Source organism: Stigmatopora nigra, chromosome 14, assembly GCF_051989575.1.
Source record: "Stigmatopora nigra isolate UIUO_SnigA chromosome 14, RoL_Snig_1.1, whole genome shotgun sequence".
In the NCBI taxonomy this organism is placed as follows: Eukaryota; Metazoa; Chordata; class Actinopteri; order Syngnathiformes; family Syngnathidae; genus Stigmatopora; species Stigmatopora nigra.
In genome coordinates this window covers 648,921-672,597 of record NC_135521.1, presented here as the reverse complement: position 1 = coordinate 672,597, position 23,677 = coordinate 648,921, and the positions used below count along the sequence as shown (strand labels likewise).

General features: G+C 45.7%; 1 protein-coding gene and 1 long non-coding RNA gene across 8 annotated transcripts; both read right to left on the bottom strand.

The window, feature by feature from the left end:
- Positions 1 to 4,088, bottom strand: etf1a (eukaryotic translation termination factor 1a). 5 transcript variants are annotated; one of them, XM_077732495.1, is made up of 11 exons: positions 3,920 to 4,088; positions 3,463 to 3,572; positions 2,447 to 2,622; positions 1,736 to 1,875; positions 1,506 to 1,644; positions 1,193 to 1,383; positions 941 to 1,070; positions 666 to 839; positions 527 to 591; positions 299 to 446; positions 1 to 173 (listed from the first exon to the last, which is right to left on the bottom strand). In XM_077732495.1, exons 2-11 carry the CDS (start codon positions 3,546 to 3,548, stop codon positions 91 to 93), a joined length of 1,332 nt encoding a protein of 443 aa, XP_077588621.1. In that variant the 5' UTR covers positions 3,549 to 3,572; positions 3,920 to 4,088; the 3' UTR covers positions 1 to 90. The 5 variants fall into 5 exon arrangements, with proteins under 5 accessions (XP_077588621.1, XP_077588625.1, XP_077588623.1 ...); XM_077732499.1 differs by having other exon boundaries at positions 1,617 to 1,644; XM_077732497.1 differs by having other exon boundaries at positions 3,924 to 4,087.
- Positions 4,089 to 7,694: 3,606 nt separating this feature from the next.
- LOC144207186 (uncharacterized) lies at positions 7,695 to 20,945 on the bottom strand. 3 transcript variants are annotated; one of them, XR_013328599.1, is made up of 5 exons: positions 20,704 to 20,945; positions 20,077 to 20,207; positions 19,022 to 19,121; positions 17,844 to 17,933; positions 7,695 to 7,959 (listed from the first exon to the last, which is right to left on the bottom strand). It is a non-coding gene; the product is annotated as an uncharacterized LOC144207186 (long non-coding RNA). The 3 variants fall into 3 exon arrangements; XR_013328601.1 differs by lacking the exon at positions 7,695 to 7,959 and adding an exon at positions 11,362 to 12,772; XR_013328600.1 differs by lacking the exon at positions 7,695 to 7,959 and adding an exon at positions 17,588 to 17,704.
- Positions 20,946 to 23,677: the final 2,732 nt, after the last annotated feature.

Sequence of the window (23,677 nt, the reverse complement as noted above, 5' to 3'; positions counted from 1 at the left end):
TTCTTCATTCATTCCGCCTTCCTTTGCTTTTTTTTTTTTTCTTCATTTTTTTTTAAATCTCTCTCTCCCAATACATCAGTCCCTGACTACCTAGTAGTCATCCAAATCAAAGAACTCGTCGTCCTCTCCTTGGTACTCCATGCCTTGGAAGTCCACTCTGTACCGCAAGATACCTGGAGAGAGACAAAGTTGACATATTCCCAATCAATCCAAAAGGCCGTATTAATAATGTTTGTTCTTAGTTTCTGATAATAAAAAACGTAGTATATTGCGGTTTAATCGAGTCAAGCGCACTCACCGCCAATGCCTCCAAAGCCCTTGACAAACTGAGATCCTTCTTGACTCTTGTCTGTGACGATTTCCAGCGTGGCTCCAAATTTCTTGTAATTGTTGGCAAACCACTCCAAGAGCGGCATGCTCTCGATCAGCTCGTGCTCTTGGCCCGTCTGTCGACACCGAGTCAAAAGGAATTCAAGACTTTGACTGGCCATTGGCTTTGGCTTCAGCGCCAGCCCGCCTTCCTCACCTCCTTGTCCGTAAAGTGGGACTTGTCCTTCTCCTGCTCCGGCGTCAGGTACAAAGTCTTCTCGTCTGGGAATCCAAAGAAAAGAAGGGGTGAGCTCGTCAGTAATGGCGCGCCGAGATCGCCGTCCGTCTCCGCGTACCGTTCTCGGCTCCGTTGCTCTCGGCCCCGTGCACGCGCAAAATGTAACGCATGGTGTCCAAGTTCTCGTAGACTATGAGGATCTCCACGGCTCCCATCTCCAGGGCTTTCAGCGTGTCCTCCACCCCAAAGCAGTATTTTCCCGTATCCTGACTGATCTCGTCAAAGTATCGTCCTGCCGAGAAGGAAAAGAAAAAATCTTATAAACAAAGGGTCTTATATTGGGAGGCGGCGAGTGACCCCCGCAGAAAATGGGCAGGTCTCCTGCCAACCTACCTATTAGCTTCTTTTCTTGGATGAACTTGACGTTGGAGAGCACCTCTGCCGATAGCTCGATGGCCTGGTTGAAGCCATTTTCTCCGCCGTAGGAAATGTCCACTAACTTCAGAACTTTGGCCTGTAACCTCTATGGATTCAAAACAGACAAATCCAGTTGTTAACAAGTGTTCTGTTGGACCGCCTTGCAGAGACGACAAGGAAATAACAAGCACGGTTCAAGGCTAAGCTAGCACGATAGCTTCCACTTACTGGGTCAAACATGTCAGACTGGCTGAGCTCAGTCTTGAAGTCGGCCGAACCGGCCAAAACCATCCCCGCCACGTTGACCTTGTCGTTGGACACAAAGAGCTGCACGGCCGTCTCGGCCACTTTCCTCACGTAGTTGTGCCTCTTCTCCATTCTTAAACGAGCAAAACGCAGAGCCGACTGTCCTCCTCTGCCTGAAGAAAAGCGCAAGGGCCACAGTCAAACTTTGGGGGAGGAGAGACAAGCAGCAGAAAGACGAGAGACGCCGCAAATAGAAGCGTGGCCGCCGTGAGAGAATTGTGGATTAGGTACCGACCGTGCTTCTTAGGTAGGTCCACAGTGAACTTGTGCAGCACCTCCCTGGTGTTCCCCTGCAGTGTGCCAAACAGCGCCCCACTACCGTCAATCACAATAAAGCCAAACTTACTGTCATCAGAGAGCAGGGCCGTCAATGCCTGTTGAAAGATTAGAAAATAACAAAGGAGCGTGTCAGAGACCAAACGGAAGGAGGTCCAAAGGGAGAACCCCAATACCGTCAACACCCACTTCGGTATGGAACTTGTTGTCACAGAGATACAGGGAGGTGTTAATTGGCTTAAAAGGCTCAAAGTCGATGTTGACTTTTTTCTCCTTCCCTTCGTCCGTCACAATGGTGCCGCAGTACACAACTAAGCCGTTGGGTGGCACTGCAAACAAAAAAAAAGACATCCATTAAAAACGCACCATCAATCTGGCAGAGGCTCAGCCACGTTAACGTTTCGCCGACATGCCACCAGATCGTGGCGTTTACATTTCAAATACTGGTTGTTCCATCCAGGGGATAAAACAAACCAGGCAACTGTTTTTTTTTTTAATTTTGAATATCTTTGCATACTTATATAAAATTGTTTCATGAAACTCATAGCACTGGCAACAGGTCGGAACATTTGCTAAGCGCTACTTTCTCCTTTCTCAGCACTACACACTCTTCGATAGAAACGTAAGCAAGGGGAGACTTGTTGACGTCTGCCACACTTTTTCAAGAGATTAGATCTGATAACGCCCAAGGGCAAGTAGAGTAACAAACATCTTGTCGCAGAGACCTCATTTGAGCAAAAGTTGAGTTTGATGAATTTATTTCCCACGACAAAGTGGTTGGGAAACACTGCTTCAGTTGAAGACAATCACTCAACAGGTAACTTATAATAAAATAACAACAACAACAGCTCATTAATGTCAAGAAGAGTATTGTGCTTGGATTGCGTGTGCGGCACTTACCCTTATTGTACAGCTTTAGTCTTTGCTGCACAGAGGTGATGGCCCCGAGAACCGAGAGTCTGTTGACGCGACTCTTGATGTTGGACGCTGTGCCAAATTCGTCCGCCAACATTTTGGCCACTCTGGAAATCTGGTCCTTGGGTGGGATGATGAGGGAGATCATGCTGGTGCCATTACTAAAGAGAAGAAGACATTACTATGAGGGTGGAATGGTGTGCCAATTCTCCCCAATTAAATGAGTTATGAAGTCTACAGCTGAGAATAAGATAATGGGATCGTTAGATTGATCCAGATAAACTATGGTTGGCAAGGTAGAGAAAGGGAGAGGGGGAGGGTGGCTGCAATGGCATGGCACTGGGTTGGGACTCTCAAAACATCATGTCCGCGGCCCATTGACTAACCGCACAAGCGGGCTGACACAGCAAGCAGCGGCAGTCTGGCAGGTAGCAACAGTTTGCAGGCTGGCTGCCTGGGCTATATCGTTCAAAACTACTACCACTGAATAGACTGGATCACATTTTGTTGTTTTGAACCACCTAAATCATTGCCACATCATTGATCACGACGAACCTATTATATTGACGCAGTGAAACAATTTCCCCGCGTGAGATCACCAATGACAACTATGCCACTCGGCCTAATTTCCATTTTCATAAACGAGCTCTCTTGCAGAAGATAAGCATGGCGGCCTCCATCCGTAGATGACGTTTATAACGGCCGGCCCCGGTGCTCCGGTCGCGCTCAACCCGCCATATTTCACATCGGCGTGTAAAAAATGTGTCCGCCAAGTGAGCCAGATGAACACCACCTTTTCATTCAAGTACAGATGCGCTGAATGGGACGACGATCCGCCGACTAGCAGCGACAGAAAAGCTAGCAAAGCTAAGCTAACCACTCCCAAAGTCGGCCCCGATGTCCAGCTGTTGCGACCGGGCACAGTCTCATCCCCGCGGCCAAGCAACGTCCCGTCCAACCCCCTTCGCGACGCGGGCAAACGCGCGGCAAAGCGTCCTTACCCACGGGCGGCCTCCAAACTTTTGATCAGCTTCTTGATTTTCCATATCTCCACGTTCCTGTCCGCCGCGCTGGGGTCGTCCGCCATCTTTCTGCTGTGGTTGTTCAGCCCCTAAAATGTGGGGAAAGCAGCGTTATTACGAGAGAGCGGCGATCGTGACGCACCCGCAAGCCGGGCCGACGTTCAACGCCGCGTACCTCGCGAAATAAATGGCACGGTGTCCTTTATGGCACCGAGCCTGTAACGGGAGCTCGGACAGACGGCAAAGGAGCGCTTCTACTCGGGCGATCTCTCTCAGTAAAGTGCGCGGAGAGCTAACAGGCCTACCGTCTGCCAGGCCCTAAAGTCCACCCTGTTCTTACCTAATTCGACCTACTTTTCTCCGCTCCACTCGACGACGACTGCGGTAGTGATTAAATCAGAGGCGGGAGAGACAACAACAAAGATGGGTGCCGTACCTGCCTCGGACAACGCCGCTCCGCTCGCTGTTTTCTACTCTACGTCGAGTCGGTGGCCCGAGGGATGACGTTGCCTTTCCGACCGGTCGGTGTCTCTCCTCCGCACGCCGCGCGTGGTGCCGCCGACTGGGCTCACATGTAGGAGGTGGTTCCATGTGCCGGCGTTTGCTTCCTGGAAACGGCATAGAAACCAATGGGAGCACGTCATTTGCCCGTCAATCACCCTATTGGACGCAACCATTGGGTGACTGGCGGAAGATCATCGTCATAGAGAGGAAGAAATGGGCGTCACTCGCCTGCTCGCGATGGCTTGTGGGTTATGGAGTCAATGTGTCCCGGGCTCTTCCCAGAAGTGTCGAAACTTCTTGCAGAAACCGCCCACAGGAAAAGCAAAACAAAGGAAGCCGAGTGTCTTTGACTTTCGTCACCATTAACCCCGAGTGTCTTTGACATTCGTCACCATTAACATCCTAACGCCAATACCAATCATGTTCCACACTTCTTTAACATCAAATCTAAAAGAATAGTTCCATGTACTAAGGGGGAGCACAATCTCCTCAATCAGGACAAAATCGTTGAAGAACATAGAAGTAATGCATGCATTAGCATTACTAATAGTAATTGTATCACATGACGCCTTACGGTTGTAGGCACAATCTTTCTCCACGAGGAGGCGACATTGCTCAACTCGAAAAACACGCGTCTGGTGGTTATTCATATTTATGTATCTATTCAAATGGATTGTTTTATGGCTAATGGGGAAATGTTGCCAGCGTGGCATGCATTTCATTATATTGTATCAAGTTTCCATTTATTTAGCAACTGTGCTGTATTCAATTTTCCCAGTGTAATTATCTTGTCTTATTCTCATCTCTCGTGAAATTATGGCCTACATTTCATTATATTGTATCAAATTGCCGTCTATCGAGCATTAATGCTTTATTCAATTTTCCCAGTGTAATTATCTTGCTTTATTTTCAGCTCTCGTGAAATGAGGGAGTACATTTCCCTCACTCTTTGCCACTTAACAGGTTTAGAGTTTTTTTTTCCCCACCAGTGAAAAGTGAGAAAGACGCGGTGAAAATGACTGCCTGCAACATTTCATTGCATTAGTATTAGAGGCGCTTTATCACCGCCTATCAGTCATCGGCGCGGCGTTAATCTGTCGCTGGCACATGCTCCGCCGATGATGGCTATCCCTACGTAAGGCATTAAGACGTCACCGTGTTGGCGGTGTGGGCGTTTCAAAACTGGCAGCTCTCGACCAAAGGTTTCGGCACCCACACTTTGCCACTCTTTTAAATCCCACACTATTCCCGCTGAAAGGTTTTAACACCCACCATTGCCATTAAAGCAAGTGCCAGGCCAATTCAATATTTTTAATTTCCCCCAGCAAAGGGCCTCCACCACCAGATTTTCCATCACAACCACGGGATACGTGTTCTATAGGTTGACTGTAAATTAGAAGGTAGTGTCAAAGAGCAGGAATCACTTTTTAATAGTCCTGCGTGTGTCACGCGGTCATACATATGGAAGACTTGTGGAGTAGGTGACAGCTGCCTCCAGGTTCATCCGCTTCTATTTTTTTTCACCTCTGGCCATCTGCTTAAGTAGTGCTGAGCAAAGAGAGATAGAGAGAGAGAGAGAGAGAGAGAGAGAGAGAGAGAGAGAGAGAGAGAGAGAGAGAGAGAGAGAGAGAGAGAGAGAGAGAGAGAGAGGCGAGTGAAGGTGGAACTCGGTGGCGTCTGGGGTATTCAAGGACACACTTTTGCTTGCACTCGCCAATTGGAGTGGAAGTTATGAAACGTGGAAAAAATACTTGTATATTTCACTTTCTCTTGCCAACAAATGCTGTATTGTAAATGTGACAAAGAGAACCCCAGTAAAAGCAGAAACCCAGCATTTGTGAATATATTTGCTTCTTTTTCTGGGACCTAACCTCCAAAATTCACTGGATTCAAAGTAGCTAGTCCCTATTGAATGGAAATGCACAGAAAGAAACGGCCTCACATGAATGTAAAGGCTCCATGGGGAAAAAAATTGGTTCCAGGATACAAAAAAGTGACACAACGTGCATTTGCATACCCGATTTGTACAAAAATGGTAAGATCGTGGCAAGAGAGAAGCTAATTCAATGCCAAATAAGTCTTTAGTGCAGAATGATCCATGTGACGAAAGCCCTTCTGGAACCAATTGATTTCATAAGTAGCGCTACTGTTGTATTATTCATTGGTGAAATGAATGACATGAAGATTTTTCCACAAGACAGTACTTGACTAATCACCACTTTCTTCATTTTGCACCATGCGAAGACAAGAAGGCCTCGGCCAAAGCTCTTCGCCACCAGGACGAAGAAAACCTTCCAGCTCGGCTGAGGGAATTAGACAGCGTTTACTCTCTGCTGACTGGCTAATCTGCCACTCGCCACCCGTTTGTCTCTCGCCGTGAGAAAGCCGATGATCCTCGTCAGCACTTTGCTGCAAAACGTGGGAGGACGTCGTGGAAGGCGTGTGGATGACGCTTATTCCAGAACCCAGTAAGAGACCCTTTTGAAGGAGGAGACCTCTTTGGGTAGCGTGCACACTTCTGCCTTTGCAAATCAGCCATTTTGCATTCACCTCACGTCTTCTCTCTACGCTGGCGGCTCGCAGGAGGTGGACCCATCTGACTCCTGATATTAAGTGGATTCATCGGGAATGGACACTTTTACAAATACAAATGAGATGTGCTGTTTTTGGTGGGGGGGCAAGTTAAGACTTTTGAAGCATATTTCAAGTCCATAAAAACAATGGAATGAAGCCCAACTCCAAAGAGCTGATCTGTCTTAATGAGGCTGAATTGTCCCCGAGGGTTTGTCATGAATGCTTTGGTGCCAAAATCCTTTTCATCCGTCAGAACAAAGCTTCCTCCTCCATGACGACCAGCTCATTGAGAATAGGCGCCGTTTCCAATTTGTAAGGTCGTTTTACAGACATGCACGCGTGGCTTTAGGGTCCGCCACGTTCCGCGGGGAAATAAAGATTTTACGGCGATTACGCTAATCCACGCCATCGCCCCGACTTGCGCGCCTTCCAGATAGATTAGATCCGAGCCAGCGGCGTGACAATCTTGCGGGGAGATGGAGAGGCCGAGCGGGATGGGAAAAAAGATGAAAGACGCTAGAAAATGGATTTTCTTGCAGTTACATTAATCAAATTTACTACTGAAAGGGCATTACGAGTTCAGCGGATTTGATACGGCGGATGAGGAAGACTCACTTTGAAGAATGATGGAAGTCATGATGGTCTCTCATTGGAACTCCTCACAAACAAGACATTTTTCCACAATTGATCAACATTGCACTACACCAGAAGAGTGAATTCGTACTGTAATGGTCGCATTGAATTCAAGCATATGTATTTTTTATATACATAAAGACACAATACTTTGATGTTGATTTTTATAGCAAACTACTCCGATGTCTTTGAAAAAAGGATTTAATAAATGCACGTGCTTGATTCTCATTGTGCCAAATAAATGATACTGGAATAGAAAAAAAAGTTTGAATGCATTTCACTCTGCTGTATTTAAAAAAATAAAAATGATAAAAGAAAATTAACTTAATGAGGACCCATGCTAATTTCACCCCGGTGTTAATTAAAACGCAACAGCTTGACTGCAAGCCAGTTTGGCTCCAGGCTTTTTTTGTTCTTCAGGGACAGTAAAGGGGCTTTGGGGCTGCCCTAAAAAACAAAACAAAAAAAACAACAAAAAAAAAAAAACAGGCCCAGTGAAAATCTACCCGCGCTTTTCTCTGCATCTTTTTTCTGTGAGATCATTTTCGGCATCATTCCCCACTTCATAACCGATGCGGGAAGGGGATGCCAAACACTTTGGCTGCTCTCCCGAGCAGGAACACCATGAAGAGCGCTTCCGGTTTTGCCCGTACCGACTCACTGGCACGTGGCTGCCTCTGAGCAAGTAGCACAATTGGATTTTTCAAGTCTTGGCTCATACAAAATGCGGCATTTTTTCCCTTTTTTTGTCCACCCATTCACCGCCTGGAAAGAAAGTCAGACGGGCAAATATCATCGAATGATATGAACAATATTTGATCTGAAATAACATCAGATCCAGACTGAAAATGTAGATAAAGGAACAAAGCCATCCACATCCGTAAGTTGGCCAGCAAATGTCGCTTGAGTGATTTGCAATTAGACGGCAACATTTGGCGCTTCCAATGTCCGCCGCCAAAGCGGCGAGAAACGGCCATAGAACGAGTCAGCGAAAAATACATTTTTACCTGAGTGCCACACAAAACCGCTGAGCTGATGGATGAGCGCCGTCAACCCGGCGTGGCTCAGCGTTTCCCAACGAGGTACAATTACAGCATTTCTTGCGCTTGATTAGAAGTCCAAATGTCTCTGGCACTTTCGCTCGGCGTCCGGGCTCATCTGGACCGGCCCAGATAGCGAGAGAGGGCCTGTCCTTTTCCGATAACGCCGTTAAATCTCGGCGGCATAAATCTCCGGGGCGCACAAAAATGGAGAAAAGCGCGCCGGCTGAAAATGTCCCCGTCCGCGGCTCGGGCCTTATCTTGCTCCTCTTCGGGACACGCTTAGACGTCTTTGCGTCCGACTGGAAAATAATACACGCTCGGGAACGAAGTGGCGTTTATTGAAATAGCCCATTCATCCCAACAAACGTCTCCATGGTCTTCACACCAAAAAATTCCTCCTTAATTTAGCAAAGACGTCGAATAAAAATAACATAGCTCACTTGGTCAAGTTGTCACCTGGCAACCAAAAAGAGTGGCAATGGTAGAAAAGGCCATACCATGGACACCCATCAAAACTCTCCTATGTACTCATTCATTCATTTTTCATACTGTCAATCGTCACGAGAGTTGCGGGGGTGCCGGAGCCTATCCCAGCCAACTGTGGATGGCCAACAACCAATCGTATTCATGTGCAACCTCGTATGTGCAGACTTTTCAAATACAGCCAAGCACGCAAGTTTGGGGGAAAGACAGCAGAGTACTGAAGAAAAGTTTCTGCAAAGTGCGCGCACAGGGATGTCGGAACCCCACCGGGGATTACCAACCTGAACCTGTACTCTTCCCGGCGGGATCAACTGGAAATAAAATAAACGTGTTTGGAGAGGGAGACGGTACACGCTTGCAGATGGAGCGTGCCAAATTCTCTTCCAGTTGGGAGCCTCGTTTCTGAGAGAGGAATCGTCCGCTTGCATTCCATTACCTCCAAGTTATGATAAAATGAGATCTCTTATGAATCTTAAAGCGCTATCCTCTGGCCGGCCGAGCGAATGGTAGGCGTCGGCATTATATCCACGCAAAGGAGTTCATTTGCCACCATCTTGTGGCCTCAATAGGCCCTGGCAAGACTTTTCTTATTCCCGGCACGCACGGCTCGGTTCCTTCGCTCGCTTCCTCCCACCAAGTGCATCGTTAACAATACGCAAGAATGCCGGGCTGAGAAGCAAAGTGAATAGCACACATTTTTGACATCTCTCAAATAGTATTTGCCGTAAAGAAAGAGAACGGAGAGTCCACGGTAGACACATTCCACTTGAAATTACAGCCACTTGGCTCGGCGGCGTCCTTGCACGGGACATTGTTTAAAAGCTAGTCGCTTTCTCACCTTGGTCTTCATAGAAAATCAAGTCAATATTGATACACGACTGACATTTTCACGGCGGCTGCGGCGAGCGAAAGATTGCCGCAGTCAGTCATCCTCGCTGCATGGCAGGCAAAGAACAAGGACGGCCGTGCGTGGGAGACACGTCTACTTTATGTTTGACGCCTCGTTGTGCGCGCTTCCAAGCAATTAGGGGTGTGATTAACGCTGTCGGATTGGGAAAAAAATGGAGGGCATGACGTTTCATCGTGAGGAAGTGACTCCAAAGACAAAGTTTTGTTATTTGACAGCCTTCAGCCGTCATTTGGCAAAGATTCTTTTCATAGGTTGCACTTTTCGGGAACTTGTCTGAAATGATATTATAATATTCAAGTTTGCCATTTTGCAGGTTGTAAACATTAAGAAAATGACCAAGTGCCATTTTAATCCCAATTTAATCAGTTGCTAGATGTAATCAACATTCAAAGGCCAATGAAAGATGCACTTTAAGAACATTGATGTGTCATTAAAACTCAAAAAATATAATTTATAAGACAAAAAAAAAATCTGATTCAAGGTTTCCACCACCTAGTTTGCTGGGATAGGCTCCAGCACCCCACCCGCTTCTCCACGGGCCTGTTGAGGATTAGATTTGAGAAAATGAATGTATTTGTTTGCGATGAGCGCAGCCTTTGGGCTTTCCAGATTGACTTTGTGTCCATGTGCTGTGGCCAATAGATGGAGGATGAAAGCAAAGACAAAGTGGCTGTCGTTTTGCCAAAGCGTTAATATTTCATGGAAGGGCTATCTCCGTACGTTCACATTCTCTGGCTAACTTAAGGCTCTGTCACTACTCATTCTCTCCATGACTTAAATCGCCCATTGCAAACTATGAACGAGGACTGCGTCAGATGACATTAATCTCACAAATTCTGAACATAAATACTCTACCGTAGACTTAATGCTATTGCATTAAAGCACGCAGGGGTGTCCAAACCACTGCCCGTGGGCCAACAGTTTTCATATTGTTACATATTGCAAATGATGAAAATATCCTCCAATAATGCCTGCACAAGAAGCTTAAATATGGCCGACATTTAGGCTAGTCATTTAAACAGCGCTTTTTAGATAACCACAAATGTATATTTGTTGGCTCCTATGTCTGAAAGGGTGCAAAACTGGATGGATCATCCAAATTTATACATTTGAACCTTATAATTTTGTCATCACCTGTTTTTTTTCAATAGCAAAGCATGAATTTGTCATATTCTTTGCTTCATTTAGGCGCCTCGCTTGACTGCATAGATGTCAAATGCATCAAACACTTTAATGTCGCCCTAAAATGGAATCTTAAATGACAGTCCTTCCTTGCCGGGCTTTAAATCTAGCCGGATGAAATATAGATAAAAGTTGGTAATTTATTTGTTGTTAGAGGGGAACCAGCCAGCCGCAATAAAACAAGGATATGATAAAAGAAAAAAAGGAAAAAAAGAAGCCGGACAGTTTTATTTGCTCGTAATGACGACGACGACGGCTTTGAATGATAGCGCCAAAGTCTTGGAAATGTTTTGGAGATGGGCGTGCTTAAATATTGATGGGCCTTTAGTGAAGGAAAAGGTCATTCTAAAGAATGGACCAATCACAATTTAGCCACTGGCGACATTGGAATGTCTCCACAAAATCTCGGCGCTCTCGAAACGTTGGATTCAATTGGGAAAAGTTCAAAGTTGTCGCCACGAGAATTTGGAATATGCTCCGTGTTCGACCACCAAAGTCATGGCCGCGATAAATCAAATATTCGTCATCAAGAAGGTTTTTTGGGAAGCTTTGGATTTGGCAATGAACAGAAACAAGGGCTGACGCATCCCCAAAAATCCTCTCTCCCCTTTCGCCGTGGATCTAATCTATATTCTTCTCCGCTTTCCCGTCAGCTCTATAATGTCAAGAGTTGAAGGCTGAAAGTATTTCTTGTTTTGATGTATTTCTGAGTTAAGTATCAAGGAAAGGTTCGAAGGCAAAGCGCCACCCAACTTTATCGCTCGGGAATGTAAAATACGCCGTTGGAGAGAGAAACGGAGGGGGAAAGCGAGGCCGCGATACTATGGAGGAAATCACCAGAGAAACTACTGGAAAAGTTCAAGTCAGGTCTGAAAGGGTTTGCCCAAAAGGCATTCAAATCCATTTGAAAAATGCATGCAACCCTCAGAACAAATCTTTCCTGGTCATCAAAGCTATAGCCAGTTTTATTGCCGATTTTATTGAAAGTACATTCACGTTAGTCCAGGGAAATTGAGACCAGAAAATAGCTGATTAAATTGAAATTTGGGATGATTGCCTCTCTTCATTAAACTACTTTACTATATGGAAAATGATTTGGAAAAGGGATTACGCTACACACACACACTCACTGTGAACAATCATCATGAGTTGAAGTTGAGTTTTTTTGCACTGATAAATGTTGGTTTGCTTCTCGCTGGCTGAGTTAGACGTCGGATGTATTATCCTGTCAGGATTGAGCCCGCAGCAATTTTCCCTCCACTTGATTTTTTTTTTATTCTTCTTTTTCCTCAATGCCAGACGAGCAGAATGCAAGTTAATAAAAGACGGAAACTACTTTTGTGTGTGGAGAGAAGCTGTGTTGTACAGTCAATCCGTCCAATTGATTTTTTTGGGGGCTTTCTTCATTAAAGGCACCAAATTAGTACTTTGAATATTGCTCATTTCAGAGTCAGAATCTTCAGAACGTGTGGAGACGCAGCCCGTCACAAAATCATCCATCTCATCCATTTTCCACTCCACGTCCGCCGTTTAGGGTCGGGGAAGACGTGGCCCGCTGTGGGCGTGCGTCAAATGCACAAATGCACAAATGCGAGTGGCCGAGCGGCATTTCAAGTGAATGACCAAAACCATTTCACTTGCTGACATTTTCCAATCCAACGGTAAACACTCAATGAGATGAGAAACCAGCGTCCTTCCCGTCGCTCAAAGAAAGGCGTCGTCCGCGTGTGTCCTTGTCCAAAAGAAGGCATTCATCAATATGACAGCCCGCCAGTGGCGTCCATCAATCAAGGCCGGAGCCGCCCAACGGAAAGCCGAGCAATGGTCGTGGCCGCCGTGCTTAACGAGGCCGCCATCGGCTTGACGCCCAGCCACGCTCTATTTGTCCCAATTCCCCAAAAAATAAAAATATTTCCAATGGCATCGCGGCTGATGGACGGGCGATCCTTCCTTCACGTACCTAGCAAAGCATACAAAAATAAAAGGGAACGAGCATCAATCTCACCGGAGGATAAATCCGACGATGGTAAACGAGCGTAAAATGGAGAACAACAGAGTCAGAGAGGGGGGGAAAAACAGTATTTTTTGCAGGCCTATGAAAAAAGTACTACTAATAAGCTAGAAAATACAGCATCTTCTGTTCAGAATATCCAAATATTTCAATCAGTTGTGTGTATCTCAATGGAACTAACAAAAACCTACAAAATCTACCTATCAAAATCAATAGGAAAGATCCCAAGTCATTGGTTTTGGACTCCACTGCACTAATCCCATAGAAGAAAAAGAGTGCAGTGGAAGTCAGAGCATCTCAAGGGCCCAGACAGCTTGACATTTCCACTCAGACACGGCACTTTTTTCCTCTGTGTTTGTTTAGGAGGGGGGGGGCCCGTTGTGTGGTGAACGTGGCTGGATAACATTTCAGCGTCTTCTTCATTTGTGGCGGCTTGCCGGAGCAGAGACACCTTTCACCAGCCGGCGTGACCTTTTCCATGAGACCTAGGGCCAAAAGAGCTGGCTCCATGACTGCCTTGGCCTTTACCAATTTGCCCGTTTCCGCCGTTGGATTCGTTTCCCTTGTCGTGGGGCTCCTTCTTTCATCTCATGTCAGCCCCCTCTTGCTTAGGAATGGATGTCGTCACTTCAAAAATATTTGCAATTAACACCTCGCTATGAGATCTCACCTGCCTCGCTGCGCTTCATCTCTTCTTGCCGTAATATCGTGCTCCTTTTAAAATGGGTCAAATGAGTTCATATTTGGAGGGGAAAAACTATTCTATAAATGACATCATTTTATGTCACTTTCTTGTCATTTGAGGGTCACTTTCTTTAAGTTTTGGATCATTTTCAATTGATTTCGGGTGAATTTTAAGCGCTGTGGACCGAATGAGACAACCCTAGAAGGGCCGCCCCCGGCCCACGGGCCAGACTTTTGAGAGCCCACATTTATACCACCGTAGATTCTCCTGACCTCGGTCAGTCGTATCGTCTGTGCACACAATGGACAGCCCGCCTCGCACAAAAAGCGGAGATTACAAATTCACGGATGGCTACTCTGAAAAAAAAGACAGAGTTCATCTCCGGCGGAGTCAGGTGCGCCATTTTCAAAGAAAAAGATTCAAGTCACGCAGGACGCCAGTCAATATCAGCGTAAAGCGCCTTTGGCGGACGACTCAAAATTGTAAAGTCGTTGTAAAATTGTGGCAGAATAATGCTTGTCTTCTTCTAAATGGCTAAAGACGTGAACGTATAGCAAGACAATGGACACTAAAGTCTGTTCAAATGTGTGCCCTCCATTTTCTCTCATTTATTTTACAGTGATTCTCCCACACGGCTAAGGGGGAAAATGTTGCATTTGATCAAATGGCTCTTTTATGGATCGTCCTATTGAGTCTGAAATGTCCCATTATGCTACACATTACAAGAAAAGTACTTTGGGGGGGCTGCACATTGAAGACTGGGCCTGTATTTTGTCATTTTCATCATGTTATGTCATTGGAAGCTGGCCAGCATTACATGAATGCACTCTCCTATATTAAAATGGGAAAGCGTAGTCATGGAACAAACAGTAAACAAAAAAAACATTGCTGACTGAAGCAAAAACCCCTTACTTAACAGACTGAATGTTAATTTTAGCCTCCTCAAATCCCACCCTGTTATTGTCCATCCTGTTTTGTGGTTTCCATGTAATGCAGGTTTTCTCATTTTAAAAAAATGTTTTGGAGTAGGTTGACCAATATGCATGGTTAAATAGATAGATATTCTAAAAGAAGAATCTAAGATGACCCAGATATATCAGGAATTGATTGATAGTTGATTTAAAATTACTTTTTTTTTTTGGATTTTAGGCACGGACACATAGGAAAGATACATTGTTTGGCTGTCGAACAATCCGGGGTTGGCCGGGATATGCTCCGGCACCCCGGTGGGTGATGACTAGTCGTGGGGAGTGTTCCTTTTCCACAGCATTGATGGAATTGTGAGGAAGATGGCTATCTTCCATTTTCCACAATGTCCCCAATGAATTTAATGAAAATGTGTCTATTTGTTATTTGAAGTGCAGATTCTGGCTCGTAGCCGGCGTTTCCAACTATTTGCGACGACGCTTAAAGCGGCGACGTGTTTCATTGCACGTGCCACAAAGCAAATTGAAGTACTGTCAATTGCCATTTTATGGCTTCACTCTAAAACGACACGAGCGTGTCGTGAGATGCGAAAAAAAACCTACAAAAAAAACGGAATCCCATTTGTCCTTTCTTTCGCAAAAGAACGTTTGGTGAAGAAATCCGGGGGTGAGCGGCGTAGTAGTGACGAGACACGGGGCCCGCACTCTCGCCTTTTTCCTGCCACGGAGATTTATTTGCTCTCATTTGAATTCAAATCACTTCCCATCCTGTCCCTTCCACTAATGTTGTTCAGTAAAATTGTGCAGAGGAACGCCATTGACAGGCTAAGTGAATTACCGCGTCCTTCTCAAGATAAAAAAATAGGAAGGTACCAAGATGGGACAAGGACGACCTCTTCCTCTTTTGTCCTCTTTTGAGTGCTAAAGGACGAACTTACTGATCGCCATGTCTAAATCACGAACACGTCACTTTCTGTCCATTTCAGATCATTTCAAGCTCATCGCTTACTTTTCAGATCACTTTCTGTTGAGCCCAGCCCTTTCTAAGGTCCCCCGTCAGCTCATTGGCTGGCCTGGACGGCGCCGTTTGGACTGCAGAAGGGTAAAAGAATGATGGCAGTTAAGAAAATGAGCAACGCACTGGGTTGCGTATGATTAGTAGGAAGGAGCTCTCACGGGACTGCAGAGTCGCTATTACTTTTAATATGGTTTTGACGCAGTCTTTTAAATGCGACATTAAGAATACTGATGGGACTGGGGGGGCTCTAACTGGAAGCGTTCCACTCCACTGGAGGACCAACAGATGAGAGCCGGCTCGTAGAGGAGAGCCCATCGCTAAGGAGGAAAGATCCACGCCAGGGCTTAATGGCGCCGCAGTCACTTCAACGAGTGCTTTGTCATGGCGTCTTCTGGGCCGAGACGTCGGCAAAATAAAGCTCCACGACAGCTCCACTTCACTGAAGGTGAATCAATATGGTGGATGGCGGGGGAGGCGGGGAGGACAATTAAAAAAAGGAGCCCACGGCCGGGGGAAGAAAATGCAAGATCGGGGACGCGATTGCAGTCCAGATAGTGTTTCCCAAATGCTTTCATCTAAACATGTGCAAAGAAACATACATGCCAGGCGTGATGTTCCGTATGTATAAATAGTCTCCAATTTGTTGCAGATATCTAAGCCGTGACTTCTTACAGCTTTTGCTCTTGCTTATTTTAGTAACGAGTGGTACAAAAGATAAATATTCATATTCACCCGCAGCATATTTTACCATTCAATTGATTTCAACCATATTCCCCTCGGAAGACTCTTGTTTTAGAGGAGAAAAAAAAAAGAGAATTTTGCAACATGGACGAAAACTGCACTATTTATGAACTTCATTTACTATGTACACACACAGTAAGGCTTAATGACCTTGGCAAAGGGAGGGAAATCCAACCAATCCAATGATTGATTTCCCCGCTGCGGTAAGAAGACTACATTTTATTGCAAAGTGTCCCTCCCTGAAAAAGAAAAACAATTAAAAAAAATAGGAGAGGCAAAAATCCTCCTTTAACAGATAATGTTTTATTGAGAGCATTTAATCTTTAAAATGTGTCTGCCAAGGAGTTGCACTGTATTGGAAATTGGCCCATATGCTACACAGCCCTTGATTACCCTTGTGTTAATTAAAGCTCATTTAATCTTAATGAGACGGAAAACAATTTACCGCTCGCACACTTTTGCGGGAGCAGACATTTTGCCCGAGGAGGAACCCAAAACTTCAGGGAAGGAAGGCCAGCGCCACGTGAAACTCGTGGCGGACTAATCCCGCCGACTAAACTTGGCCGCATTTCCTCTCGACTCATTCAAACGCGCGGCGTTAGAAGAAGAAAGCATGTGTGTGATTCAAAAAGTGCAGATTTCTGGAGTGAGCGCTGGCCGCGATTTTAAAGAAAGAGCAAGTTATGAAAGGGATCCCATTGGCAGCCATTTCCCTCAAACCAGCTGATCATATTTCCTCTTTGCTCAGCCCTGAGGTCATTTTCTTTGTTGGTCATTTGGAGCGGTGCCAGGCAAAGGCCGCAACCGGCCATTACTGGGAAACTGACAATAATTACGGTCTTTTCAGCCGTACTCCCCTTACGGATTACGAGTAGGGATGCACCCGTCCATACCCGCGGATCTCCATACCAGAAAGTCGATCCGATTTTATTACCATGACAACGGCCATCACAATTGCCTCTACGAAAAGTGGAACCATTTTGGGTCAAGCTTCATAACAAATGCCTAATCAATCATTTTCATGTCATTTTTGCCAAATATCCATTTCTAACGGTTGCCTCTTGATTTGTGATGCCCACACAAAAGCTCAAGTTCACTATATGTGCGATTTAGTCGTTCTAAAAAGATGGTTTATATGATTCGATCTTAACAGCTCATCCAAATTCTCCTCTGAAACCGGGCTGAATCCGTAATCGGGCTCTATCCACGGGTCGGCGTCGTGGCGGACGGACGACTGCGTCATCGGCCAATGAACTTGTGTGTGGGTGTGTGCGGGTGTGTAAATGCTGAGATGGAGGAACATTATAAAGCACTTAGAGTGCAGGTCGGGGGGAAAGGTGGTGCACAAATGCAGCTGCTGCTGCTGCTCAGGTAAGTGAACTCTTACAAAAAGCTTTGCATTGAGACTCCTTTTTATTGCCATATTACTTCTGCCAACTCAGAAGAGCGGATAAAAGACGGCTGGCGTAATTGGGAAATCTACCGCGGGTGGATATTACTCATATTGCCATCTGTCAAGAGATTAAGATGGCTTTACTTTGCCGCTTTTCAAAACTCAAATTCCCTTATTATTAGAATTCAACCCATTTAAATAAAAAATACCGGAAAAATGGCCACTTGAAAAATGAGTAAAAATGGGTTATCTTTTACCTGTTTTTCCCATCGTTCTTGACCTGAGGCTCACGATGGGGTGCCGTAGCCTATCCCGGCCAACTGTGGGCACCGGGCGGGAGATGCAACCTAATTGGAGGGCACAATAAAAAAAAATGACTTATAGCCTATGAAACAGCTAAAAACTGGCTTTTCAATCTTCCTGAAATTGCTTTTTTTTAAGTAAGAGGAGATATTCATACCAGAAACTAGAGAGTAATTATTGGGAGGAGTCATTTTATTAGTTTTAAGAGCAGTAATGCAAGCGTGATTGTAGTTAGCATGAAATTCAGTGTACATTTCGTTTGATACTGCAAAGGCCATGCATCCAAGCTATAGCAAACCCTTTTGAAAATGGATGGACGGAGTGACATTTTCATCCCCCGTCCCTTTGGAAGCAATTAGTTGGGAGCGCTGAGCTTTTACCTTCCTGAAAAAAGGCCAAGAAAAGAACCAGCGCGTCTCTCGCCATCCGGCAAATGCGACGCACGCCTGGCCGAGCCGCAGAGGACACCGACCGGGCTTCTTCTCAGGGCCGACCGCGCTTGCGGCTTTGGCGGCGTTAACGAGCCAAAATGATTGAAGATCCTAATTCGTCCGGCTTCTGCGATCTTTGTGACGTGCTTCTTTGCCCCTCCCGAGCGAGGAGGAGGAGGCACTCGCTGGCCCCACTCGAGCCGAAGCAAAAAGAGAGCTGGCGGGAGCCACGGAAGAAAATGATGTCGTAGAGTTGCGGCAATGTCACGCTGCTTTCCGCTCCGCCACCGTGATAAATTGCACTTTGGAAAACGTGTCCCGCATTGCTTTTATTTCTCTGCTCTGGCCATCTCGCGCCACCTTGTCAAATCTCCCACATTTTCATCTCTCTGCAAGGTGGCGCGTCTCACGTTTTTAGAGAGTTTCACCTCTTCTGGTCACGCCGGACCAATCCCAGAAGGAGAGAAAATACGACCCGGGCGGGCATTTCATGAGGAGATGACGTTGGTGCAATTTGGAGAGAGGCTTTTGGAAGGATTAGTGGCTTGTTGCAATCGGCGACCTTGCGATCTCGCGGCTTAAAGCCGTTTGCTTCTTTTGTTTTCCCCCGTTTGCGAGGCTCGCTTGGTTTATTGGCCGCAAATTGCGCCGGCCTGCCAGCGTGCCTTCTTCTGGACCAGCTGTGATAATGGAACACTCACTTGTATTTAATCCTTGCGTTGACTTCCTTGGCCGGATCATTTCCACGGGAGGAGGCGGAGGGAGGGCCGGGCAAAGACGGCCCCGAAAAGCTGCCCCCAGCTGTGAAAGAAAGCAAAACAAAAGAGAAAGTTTCCCCAACACTGATTAAAGCCGTCCACGCCGCAGCCTTCCGGAGCAGAGCGGCGTTATCGCAATTTTACACGTGCGTCTCTTCTTGTGCGCGGAGGTCAAGGCTAAGGTTAGAGGCAATTCTCCAATAACTTCAGTCTAATCAGACTTTGAGAGGAACGGCGTTTTGAATAACCTCACAGAACTTCCGGCCTCGTTTCAAATTGACTAGAATAGCCGCGGGGACCGGCCCGTGGCCGACGCCACTTCGGAAAACCGATCCGTCGTCGACCCCGGGGCGCAAAAGTGACCCTTGGGCCCCTTGGGCGTATTCTGGTTTAAGCACTCGCAGGGTGTGCATTTCTCGTTAAGTCTCGGGGCTCAAATTAAGGGGAAACACTGCAAATATTTGGCAAGAAAGAAAAAAATTGGAAGCCATCTAGTTAGCTTTTGTTCCATAAAACTAGTGCGTTTTGTTTTGCTGCCACTTTTGTAGGCACAGACTTTTTCCTATAATCAACAAGTTGGCAGACATTGCAAATATTATATATTTTTTGTAAAGTCTGAGTCTGGAAAGATGTCATCAGGCGCTGCAAGAAATCCTTTAGGCCGAACTTCGACATTTTCATGATATTGCGTGTCAAGTACCATTAAAAAAAAATCTAACTTCAACTCAAGTTAAAAAATAGGCTCATTCAATCTTTTTTTTTATTGCACAGTATGAGCTGGACTTTTATGCATGGTCAGCCTTTTCATTGAGGACTTGGCGCCCAACCGCGCCTCGCCAATATTCAGATCTTTATTGCTGCATTTTCAACAGAACTACATAAATATGCAGTCAAATCCTGACCTAGCAGAGCCCCTTTTATAGTCCAAGTTTTGGTTTTCTTGCATTTTCTACCTTCACTTTACTGTTTCAAGACTGGATCGGATGCGTACGTCTTACCGTGTTTTGCCCAAGTATTTGCTCATCCGAGAAAAGATCCCGCCAGACGGTCCACGTCATCTGACGTGGTGGTGGTGCCTCGACAACGGCCAAACCAAAGGTTGTTAAAGTGGCGCGGGGGGTGACTTGCACTGTCAAGGGAAAAATGGCAACAATAAAGAAAGCATTGGTGTGCTGGCAATTAAATATTGCCACGGGATGCCCGAAGGCTTTTGTGTTGTTGTATCAGATTTGCAGACAAATAGAAAATAAAAAGAGCCCGAGCAGAAGAAAAAAGGAAACAGCATGATTTCACATTGTTTGTGCTCATTTCATGCGCAGGGAAATGTGCGCTGATAAAGCAGAAGCGCCCGCTGTAATTGAAGGCATACATTTGCACGGATGAGATGGGAGGACGCGCTAATGAGGGGGAGATAAGAGGCAACACCAGCGGAGGAAAAAGGAACCCAGAAAAAAAAAAGAAACAGCGAAGGGGATTTGCGGCAAATGCAATGTGGGGATGACATAATGGTCCAATTTCACAGGGCTAATAGGGCTGCCTGGGCAAAAGGCCCATTCCGCAATTAGCTTTCCATTCAACGGTCAACACAAAAGAGGACCTGCACCCCCCAAAAAAAACCTTCTTACCTATTGATGCGCTGACATTTTCTCATTTCCAAGTCTTCCCGTTGTGTTTCCGGGGCCACGCGTATCCATAATCTGCGCTTAAAGCCTAACTGAGATTCATTTGAAGCAATGCGTGTATCCAACAGGAGCAAAACTTGGGCTTTGTAACAGAGAAACAAAACAGTTGGATACTGACAAGAGTCCTTACTGATTACCTTCATTAGTGTCATCAGGTGTGTTGCTGTGGCCCGCCCCTTTTTGCTCAACCCAATCATGGAAAAAAGAAAAAGAAACAGGAGCATGAAACAAGTGTTGTTTTTAAGGACTATTTGCAGATAATGCTGGCTGACACATTTTGCATTTTTTCTAACAGTGTCGGACACTGCTATGGACTCTGTGGGAAAGTTCCAATTTGTCTTCAACTTGTTGCCACTTACTTTTGTCAAAGCACCACTTTGACAATGTTTATTAGAGCTGAGCTTCTGGGAAAAATAGGATTTCTACTGAGATTGCTTTCAAAGGCAGAAGCAATTATGCCAAATGATCCCAAATATGCATGCAGCAAAAATTCTCCCCCCTAAAAAAAGCCCCAGCACAGTGCATCTCTTTTGGTGTCGTGATGATCAGCACGCGCTTTTCAATCCAGAATGTGACGTAAGAACGCTCCAATGGAGGGAGACGCAAATCCATGCACCAATTACAAAATGCGTTACATTGTCAGGAGAAAAAAACGAGCCAGGGAGGACAAGAAAGGGAGAAGACATAAAATAAAATAAAACAGATACAAGGCAAACATTTTGTAGAAGGAGAATAAAGAAAGAAGACGTTCATGCCAGTCTTTTCTTTCCCAATATTTCATCAGTGGAAGCGCCTCTATGTTCAAACCGCTCTTCTACTTTGATTGCTTTCCGTGTACATGCTGGCTTCACTTGAAGACGTTGCAAACTTGCCCCGGGTCTTGAAAATATGGCGGCCAGGCCACGGGCCGCCCTTTCTAGTCATCACCCTTTACTGACTTGACGATGACGGCTGACAAGTTTCTCCACTGAAAACACGGCCTTTCATCAAATCGGCATCCTGCACGTTCAACCAGGGTGCCGTGAATAAATTCTAGCTAGCCAGTACTTGGGGGAGAAATAAAATAGAACCTCGTTGGTGGATACGGCCTGCCCGAGAACCGCTATTTCCCCATATACATAGAAGGCGCTTGAAAGAGGCCCGGTATTGTGACGTTTGGTGGCGAGTGTCCTTTTTGCTTCATTAATTGGCATCAATGAAGCGGCTCGCATTTGAACAGATTTGGATGAAGACAAATGATGAAAAATAGGAGCCAGAACGTACACTACTTGTATTAATTAGCGGCAGCGCCGTGGGCCGTCTTTGATGTTTAGCCTCGGGGGAGCCTCCCTCCCGAGGTTGCACTTCCTCAAAAGTCTTTTTCTGGAATGGGGTCGGACCTGGGGGGCTATTTCTTAAAAAGAAACAACATAAATGGGTCAAGCACGTGATGAGAAAAATACTAAAGATATATTCAAATGTCATTTGCATTGGAAAATTCACCTCGCCTTATCAATGACTCATTTATTTGGAAATGATGGAGCAGCATCAATGTAAACTGTAAACTGTCCTCACAAAGAGACGACAAGCTGGCTGGGCTCAGCCGTGCCTTTTGTTTACCGCCGTGACTGTGAGAATTCATTAAAAAGTGGAGTCGTGGCAGGCTGGCATTTGTCAATACTTGGAAGTGGAATGGATGCCTAGCTTTGATTTTATTTCTTCTTTTTTTCTGACTTTGTCTATCTCCTTGCCAGTGGGCTAACTTGACCAGGTTCCCTCGAATAGATGATTTTCTGCCAGGCAAGACTGTTGATTATCAGGGAAGGAAAATGCAAACACGCAGAGCCCCAAAAGTTGGCTTGCATTGGGCCAAATTGTCTTACTATCATCAGACAGAAAGTTTGACTGTAAGGAACTTTAAAAATGCCACATTCTCACTAAGCACATTTTTTCTCCCGGATTCAAGCAGTGTTAGGTCTGGATGCATTTTTGTTGGGCATAGACTGCACCTACATTTATCAGTCCGCAGTCAATTATTCTTTTCCCATCATTTTACAGATATAATTGGATTTTTGGGGCCTTGAGGGTAAGCATTGTCGTTTTTCTAAGCGTACCATTGACATTAAAACGTTTGTGGAAAATGGACGTCGGCCCAAAAAGTTTTTCTGTCTCTGACTGCAGTTTGAGAATCTTACTAGTCGCGGAAAACTCTGGTCCAATTGACGCTGACTTCTCCAATTGTCACCCGGTGACATCGCAGGACAAACGAAATGATTGCTACCCGGCGATTGTGGCAATTCCATCAAATTTGGATGCTCCGGCACTCCAAAGTTTGGCACTTTGTGCCAATTGACAATGCGACGTCGTGCCGATTCCGTTGTATGCCGGCTCGATGAAAAAAAAAATCATTACAAAGCAGTCAGTGTGTCATTTTGTTAGCCAACCTTTGACCCTTTGTTTTTCAGCCTCAAAAACTGCCAATGGGTCAACCGCCTGCTCCAAGGCGACATTCCCTCAAAATGCACATTGATAAAAGATCATCCAAAGTCTTGCCCATCTCGTCTTTTTACAAAACGCATCGATTCCAGAGATGGGTTTTGTAACTTGGATTTTTTGTGAGCAGAAACCAATTTGACATTGAAATAGCGTCCTCCATTGCACCATCTTTAATCGTACAGTACGAACGAGCCTCGAACGGGATGCCCGACGGACATTTTGTCCCGCTATCTAAAGCGTTGCCAATTGCAGACTGACTCTCTCCATCACGACGCAGTTTGCCGCAAGCACGAGGAGGTTTCTCCATTATTTGTCCATAAAGCTCAGCACTACAAGCACTGCCCAACGTTACTTTGAAATAAAATAAAGCCTTAAATAATTGCGGCAGTCAATCAGGTGCAACTCTATCTATCTAACCTTTATCTGTCCTCAACGGGGTGGC

Excerpts from the sequence above, each read along its gene's own strand:
- etf1a (XM_077732495.1), bottom strand. The coding sequence starts at position 3,548 with ATGGCGGACGACCCCAGCGCGGCGGACAGGAACGTGGAGATATGGAAA. Across the intron at positions 1,876-2,446 it reads ACTAAAGCTGTACAATAAGG|TGCCACCCAACGGCTTAGTT; the intron begins GTAAGTGCCGCA and ends TTTTGTTTGCAG. Across the intron at positions 447-526 it reads CCCACTTTACGGACAAGGAG|ACGGGCCAAGAGCACGAGCT; the intron begins GTGAGGAAGGCG and ends CGGTGTCGACAG.